Source organism: Triticum urartu, chromosome 2A, assembly GCF_056163025.1.
Source record: "Triticum urartu cultivar PI428250 chromosome 2A, HENAU_Tu73, whole genome shotgun sequence".
In the NCBI taxonomy this organism is placed as follows: domain Eukaryota; kingdom Viridiplantae; phylum Streptophyta; class Magnoliopsida; order Poales; family Poaceae; genus Triticum; species Triticum urartu.
Genome location: NC_141874.1, coordinates 21,138,756 through 21,146,952, shown reverse-complemented (window position 1 = coordinate 21,146,952; position 8,197 = coordinate 21,138,756). Strand labels below are relative to the sequence as shown.

Sequence of the window (8,197 nt, the reverse complement as noted above, 5' to 3'; positions counted from 1 at the left end):
TGCGAATAATTAACATGCATGAATTTATGATGTGGCTATATTGCATGCATAGTGTAATGCAAAAAAATAGGATTTATGACTTATGCATGACATGCTTATGCGGCATGGTTGCGTGGCTAGGAAAAATAGATAGTGGGTTGTAGCTATTTAGGAATAGAAGATATGTGCCCCCCCCCCCCCCCCCCCCCCCCAAGAGATATTGACCATGAGAGTATTATAGTTAGTTAAGAAAAATAATAACCCCCACATGTGAGCTGAAGTATGCCTATGAAAATACCAATTACAAATATAACTATTTGTGGTTTGTGAAAAAAAATCTAAACCATTTTTTCGACGAAAGTAGATACACATATTTCACCCTCAACTTATACATATAAAGATAACTGAATCTTACCACATGGCAGGTGTAGTCAGCCCTTCATATTGATGAGTATTTGAACGATGTTTGGAGGCGAAAGAAGAAAAGATAACTGAATTTTTAAATTTTATGAATAATTAATTCTCCTATCTTTATATCATGTATATATATATATATATAATATATTAAAGTTTACATGGGCTTGTAGAATTATTAAGTTTTCAACAATTATTAAGGTTGTAGAATTATTTACTGTGCTCTCTATCTCTCTCTCTCTCTCTACCCCCCCCCCCCCCCTCTCTATATATATTTAAATATAAAATTAAAATTTACATGGGCTTGGCCGTTTTCAACAATTATTAAGGTTGTAGAATTATTTACTGTGCTCTCTCTATCTCTATTATCTATCTATCTCTACCCCCCCCCCCCCCCCCCGGCGCGCACACACACACACTCTCTCTATATATATATTTAATCTGCAGGATATGCACGTCCAGCAAGCACCAGAACCACCTCGATCCAGCCATGCTGTCCTCCAAGTCTGGTTTAGCTGTTGCTCTAATCCTTGTGGTCACCCTGACAGATGTGCTACCGCTGGTATCTTCTTCACGTGGCCTCGTTGCGGTACCCACTGATGGGGCACTGGAGGACTCTCTGCTGATGATGGAGAGGTTCCATGGCTGGATGGCAAAGCATGGCAAGTCGTATGCGGGAGTCGAGGAGAAACTGCGGCGGTTTGACATATTCCGCAGGAACGTAGAGTTCATCGAGGCGGCGAACCGAGATGGCAGGCTCTCGTACACCCTCGGGGTGAACCAGTTCGCCGACCTAACCCACGAGGAGTTCCTTGCCACGCACACCAGCGGCCGTGTGGTGCCGTCAGAGGAGATGGTGATTACAACTCGCGCTGGCGTTGTTGTCGAGGGTGCCAATTCTCAGCCGGCGCCAAATGCTGTGCCTGGTAGCATCAATTGGGTGAATCAAAGCAAAGTCACCCCAGTCAAAAATCAAGGAAAAGTATGCGGTTAGTATACTTCCTCCATTTCTAAATACAAGTCTTTTTAGATTACAATATGGACTACATATGGATATATATAGATGTAGTTTAGAGTGTAGATTCAACCACTTTGCTCTGTATGTAGTTCATATTGGAATCTCTAAAAATACTTATATTTAAGAACGGAATGAGTATCATGCATTTGATGTTTGGATTCATCTATCGTTTTGTACTATTTTAAGTTACTATCATCAGTCGCTAGAATGTCGAGCTATGACTTCCAGCCGCATTGATGTTCCACCTGGAGTTCTTGTTCGATCCTTTTTCTTTTTGCTTTCTTCAAGTAGTTATGTAGTGGTTAGTGGTTACAAGACATTAATTTGGTTTCGTTAATGAAGTCAGAGAGGGAGCTCTCCTTATATACAAGAAGGAACCTATTTTTAGTTAGAGAAGACTAAATTTCGTTGAAATAAATACGCATAAACAATCAACATTGATGCTTTACAATTATTGATACTAATCAAATATATTTGTATGAGTATGAAGTCATATAAAAAATAAAAAATGATTTTAACCTTAATGAGACATAACCAGCTGTTACCATAACACATCATATTTTTGTGATGCGCAGCTTTCTTGGTTTCGAACACTTAAACTTTCCCCAAGGTAGATATTTTCCCCATGTTTGGTTGAAAACCTATGCTAGGATGAGCGTCGTACTAGATAAGCATTCAATAAATAACCGAGAATACCAGCCCAGTTAAGCGGAAGGCTAACTAGTGGTTACCCGAGTTTCTGACAAAACCAAACGTTGTCAGAATATTGATTATTAGATATTTTGAGGACCACAACGCCTCCAGGAAATTAGAGGTTTCAAATATTAAAGGATAAAAAGAAATTGTGGCTAGCTTTCAGAAGTTTATGATGGACACAAGACACAACGCTAATAAATTATAAGAATTTCAGAATTTAAACTTTCCAGAATATAAAAATCACACAACTTTCAAAAATAGGATAAGTATATTTTTCGTTCTCAAACTCTTCCCAAAGTTGAGAAATCATCCCTCAACTCCAAAACCATCAAAACTCAGTCCCTGAACTATTTAAACCGGATACTTTTCATCCTTCAACTATTCAAACCAGATACTTTTCGTCCCTCATAACTGGTTTTACTGTGACTTGGACCCTGTTTTGATTGAAACAGGCCATGTTGACTTTGACTGCCACGTCAATTAAGTGTTTGTGCATAAGTATGTGTGTGTGCGCGTGTACAAGTAATAACAAGATAAAAGGTAAGTGCTTGCACTACTTCTACTTGTGTGTGAACAAGAGAAAGGCAGCTGTACTGAATATAGCTTAACAAAACCTGAATATAACTGAACATAATTTGGACATTTCAGAGCATTGTACTGAATTTAGTTGAACATAGTCTGAACCCACTTTAGTTGAAAATAGTCTGAACATAGTCTCGACCCAATTTAGTTGAACATAGTCTGACAAAGTACTAAATGTGAAAGAGAAATAGTACTGAATATAGCTTACAATCAACAACAAACATGAATTCTCACATGGCCTGACATAAGAACTGACAGCAGCAAATAAGCCATTCATAAGAACTGACAGTAGCAAATAACCTCTGAATCTTCACTTGCAGCCTCTGAATCTTCATGTGACTACCCTAATGAAGACCACCTCTCTGGGATCCATGTGACTACCCTATAATCATACAAAATAGAAACAAGCAGAATGTTAGGCATGTCCTTACTCACAAATGGAAGATTGCAACGGTTGCAACCAAAAAATACCTCTGGCATCCATCTCGTTGTCGTCCGTCAAGGTCGCCGCGGCCGTGCCCAGCCAGCCTCCACGGCACAGCCGTGCTCAAGCAGCAACCGCAGGCCTCAATCGTCGCCGCCCATGAGGGAATCGTCATCGCCGCCGCCGCTACCGCCCAGGACTGGTCGTGGTCAAGGTCGCCGCCGCCGTGCCCTGGCAGCCACCACCACAGCAGCCGTGCTTAGCCAGCAATCACCGGCAGGCCACGCCGCCACCGCCACCGCCGCCGTAACCACGCTTCACTGCCCCCCGCCGGCGCTGCCGCTGCTTTGTTTAGGGTTCGTGAATGGGAAAGGGGGTCGAGAGAATGCGAGGGCGAGAGAGAGTCGGCGGGTGCTTGTTTTAGTCAAAACCAGGACACGTGGTCCGTTTTGGTCAAAGCAGGATCCACGTCACTGTAAAACCACCTGAAACCTTATTAGGGATGAAAAGTATCCGGTTTAAATAGTTGAGGCACTAACTTTTTGTGGTTTTAGAGTTGAAGGATGATTTCTCAACTTTCGAAAGAGTTCGAGGACGAAAAATATACTTATTCCTTCAAAAATTAAAGAAGCACTTTATGAAAACTATAGCATCACTATCAGAAACTTCGGAAGAAAATTTTGTCTCGATTTTTGAAAAATACATCATGGTGTATCAAAATATCAAAAAATAAATAAACAATTAGAATCATTTTTTAGAATAACTCTAACGTGTGATAACTAGTGATTACCATAAAATACCTTTTTCGTTGCACATAACTTATTTAGTTTTAAGCACATAAACTTCTCCCAAGCCAGAGTTTTTCCCGCCTGTTTGATCGACCTTTGTTTTAGGGGAATTGATCAATCATTTATACTCCCTCCGTTCCTAAATATAAGTCTTTTAGAGATTTCACCACAAACTACATACCGATGTATATAGACATGTTTTCGAATGTAGATTCACTCATTTTGCTCCGTATGTAGTCCATAATGGAATCTCTAAAAAGACTTATACTCCCTCCGTCCCAAAATAAGTGTCTTAACCTTAGTACAACTTTATATTAAAGTTAGTATAAAGTTGAGACACTTATTTTGGGACGGAGGGAATATTTAGAAACAGAGGAAGTACTTGATATATTTTGCTCCGTATGTAGTCCATAGTGGAATCTCTAAAAGACTTATACTCCCTCCGTCCCAAAATAAGTGTCTTAACCTTAGTACAACTTTATATTAAAGTTAGTACAAAGTTGACACTTATTTTGGGACGGAGGGAATATTTAGGAACGGAGGAAGTACTTGATATGGAGATAGTAGTGTCCGCTAAACATATATACATACAATAGGTAACCAAGGTACCAGCTTGGTTAATTGCCATAATCTTATTTATACACCAAGGACCCTAATGCTCCCCTATAGTTTGAAGCATTTTATCTGAAAACTACAAGTTAAGTCGACCGGCCGGTTAATGATCATGTGTGCTGGATTGCAGGGGCTTGCTGGGCTTTTTCCGCCGTGGCCACGATCGAAAGCGCCTACGCAATCGCCAAGCGAGGCGAGCCGCCGGTTCTGTCCGAGCAGGAGCTCATCGACTGTGACACATTCGACAGAGGCTGCACGAGCGGCGAGATGTACAATGCCTACTACTGGGTCTTGAGGAACGGCGGCATCGCCAACAGCACAACGTACCCCTACAAAGAGACTGACGGCAAGTGCGAGAGAGGGAAACTGCAGGAACACGCGGCCACGATCAGGGACTACAAATTCGTCAAACCCAACTGCGAGGAGCAGCTCATGGCAGCCGTGGCGGGGCGACCCGTCGCCGTCGGGTTCGACTCCAACGACGAATGCTTCAAGTTCTACCAAGCTGGTTTGTACGACGGCATGTGCATCAAGCACGGGGAATACTTTGGCCCGTGCTCGTCCAACGACCGCATCCACTCCTTGGCCCTTGTCGGGTACGCCGGCAAGGGGGTCGACAGGGTCAAGTACTGGATCGCCAAGAACTCCTGGGGCGAGAAGTGGGGAAAGGAGGGCTACGTCTGGCTGAAGAAGGATGTTGATGAGCCGGAAGGCCTCTGCGGCCTTGCAATTGAGCCGGTATATCCTATAGTCTGATCTGATCTGATGAGATCGACTGCACTGGGCGTGCCTGAAACCTACGGAAATGGCATTCACCTATATTTTGGGTTGCTCTGTATGCATGGATGCGCCTACTATATTTTACTACACATATATTCATCTCCCGCCAATAAAACTATATGTCCTTGTATCCATTTATGCACGTTTATGCATATCTTAAATAAATTGGATGGATTGGTTATCCATTCTATATATGTCAAAAGTTCAAAACATGTTACTCTGTGGTCCGTATGTGTTACTCCCTCCGTTCCAAAATAAGTGTCATGGTTTTAGTTTAAACAATTGTACTAGGATATGACAAATTCAAAAAACAATTGTACTTTCCTTTTAAAAAATCATCGTATCGGTATTTGTTAATTGATTTTGAAAATGCAGGTAAATTTACTAATTAGTTGATGAGCTCTTTCTACAATTTCCCCCTTCTTAAACTTCCTTTTTTTGCGATGATAACTTTCGATCTATTCCTCAACTGTCAAGGTAGTACAAAGAACACCCAAAAAACATCTAGGTCCCTGGACCACCTAGTGATGACTATTAACACTAGAGCGAGCTGAAGTGGCGCATCTTCGCCCCTTCCTCATCGTAGCCGAGCAAACCCTGTTGTGGTAGACTATCGGAAGTCATCGTGCTAAGTTCCTATAGGACCAGCGTACCGGAATAGCAACTAGCGCTGATGAAGAGAAGTGTAAATCAGAATAATCCAACCTGTAGACACACAAATACAACAAACCAAGAAAGGATCCATGTGGATCCATCGAAGGCAAACGCCGACCGAATGCCATGAGATCCGCCGGAGACAAACCTCCACATGCACTCCAACGATGCTAGAAACACCATCAGAACAGACAGTAGGCGAGGAGAACTTTATTCCGTCTTCAGAGAGCCGCCGCCACCTGGTGGCGACACAGATGTGAAAGAATCAAGGGATGAGATAGATGGCTTGGTCAAATTTGATCGCTAGACAACATCCGCATAGGTCTTGTGCAAAGAAAATGGTCACGAATTTAGAAAGAGATGATCCTTTTGGGGGGGGGGGTGTGCAAAAAGTCGCCACATGACAGTGGTCAACCTACCACCCATACAAGTCAAAGCTAATACAATGTGGATAGGACGCACTTAGCTAAGTTTTATGATCCACATGCGCATTTTCATATCATCGGGACTAACCTGACACTGGTCGAATAGTTTTAGGACTAATGATGTATTTTACTTATCTTTATATAGCACACTCTTATCAATATACAGTAGAAAAATATGTGGAAACATCTCTCGTCCCTTGATGTGAGCTACCCATGAGCATAGTCTACTTGCTCATGATATATCATGTCATGCAACAAATTTATTGATGTGCTCCAACGGCCTCTTTGTCCATGTTTAAAAAGTTACTCCCTCTGTTTTAAAACATAAGTAATACTCATTTAAAACAAACCTTTGAGAAATGGGAAAATATCATATGAAAACCAACATTCGATGGAAACCGGTGAAAACCATGTGAAAACGATGTTTTGAAGTTTCGGAAAAATCAGAAAAAAATACGGGATGTTAAGAGAGTTATGTTCTATTGCCTTGCAAAATTTCAAGTTCAAACACATTATGAGATATGAGCTATGAAAAAAAATCATCATTGAATAGTGTCGAACAGTAGCATCACTATTCATTGCTGATTTTGTCTTTTTCATAGCTCGCATCCTATAATGTTTTGACTTAAAATTTCACATGACAATAGAATATCATCCTCTTAACATCCTACTTTTTGACAAAAAAAATTGAAACTTTCAAACATGGTTTCCACGAAGTTTCCTTTGAATATTAGTTTCTGTATGACATTCTCCCGAAAGAAATAACTACTATCGATATATGTGATATGTGAAGGAAATATGCCCTAGAGGCAATAATAAAGTTATTATTTATTTCCTTATTTCATGATAAATGTTTATTATTCATGCTAGAATTGTATTAACCGGAAACATAATACATGTGTGAATACATAGACAAACAGAGTGTCACTAGTATGCCTCTACTTGACTAGCTCGTTAATCAAAGATGGTTATGTTTCCTAACCATAGACAAAGAGTTGTTATTTGATTAACGAGGTCACATCATTAGTTGAATGATCTGATTGACATGACCCATTCCATTAGCTTAGCACCCGATCGTTTAGTATGTTGCTATTGCTTTCTTCATGACTTATACATGTTCCTATGACTATGAGATTATGCAACTCCCGTTTGCTGGAGGAACACTTTAGGTGCTACCAAACGTCACAACGTAACTGGGTGATTATAAAGGAGCATTACAGGTGTCTCCAAAGGTAGATGTTGGGTTGGCGTATTTCGAGATTAGGATTTGTCACTTCGATTGTCGGAGAGGTATCTTTGGGCCCTCTCGGTAATGCACATCACATAAGCCTTGCAAGCATTACAACTAATATGGTAGTTGTGAGATGATGTATTACGGAACGAGTAAAGAGACTTGCCGGTAACGAGATTGAACTAGGTATTGGATACCGACGATCTAATCTCGGGCAAGTAACATACCGATGACAAAGGGAACAACGTATGTTGTTATGCGGTCTGACCGATAAAGATCTTCGTAGAATATGTAGGAGCCAATATGGGCATCCAGGTCCCGCTATTGGTTATTGACCGAATACATGTCTCGGTCATTTCTACATTGTTCTCGAACCATAGGGTCCGCACGCTTAACGTTACGATGACAGTTATTATGAGTTTATGCATTTTTGATGTACCGAAGGTTGTTCGGAGTCCCGGATGTGATCACGGACATGACGAGGAGTCTCGAAATGGTCGAGACATAAAGATACTACTGAACCTCATAGATCATCCAGAGTAAGATCCGCGCCAGAGTGGTACGGTAATCCTTTTCTGGAAGTCATGCTACTAG

At 41.2% G+C, this 8,197-nt stretch overlaps 1 protein-coding gene across 1 annotated transcript; it reads left to right on the top strand.

The window, feature by feature from the left end:
- Positions 1 to 861: 861 nt before the first annotated feature.
- LOC147983018 (senescence-specific cysteine protease SAG39-like) lies at positions 862 to 5,545 on the top strand. The gene is made up of 2 exons (XM_087539418.1): positions 862 to 1,382; positions 4,644 to 5,545. Exons 1-2 carry the CDS (start codon positions 884 to 886, stop codon positions 5,267 to 5,269), a joined length of 1,125 nt encoding a protein of 374 aa, XP_087395544.1. The 5' UTR covers positions 862 to 883; the 3' UTR covers positions 5,270 to 5,545.
- The last annotated feature ends 2,652 nt before the right edge of the window (positions 5,546 to 8,197 follow it).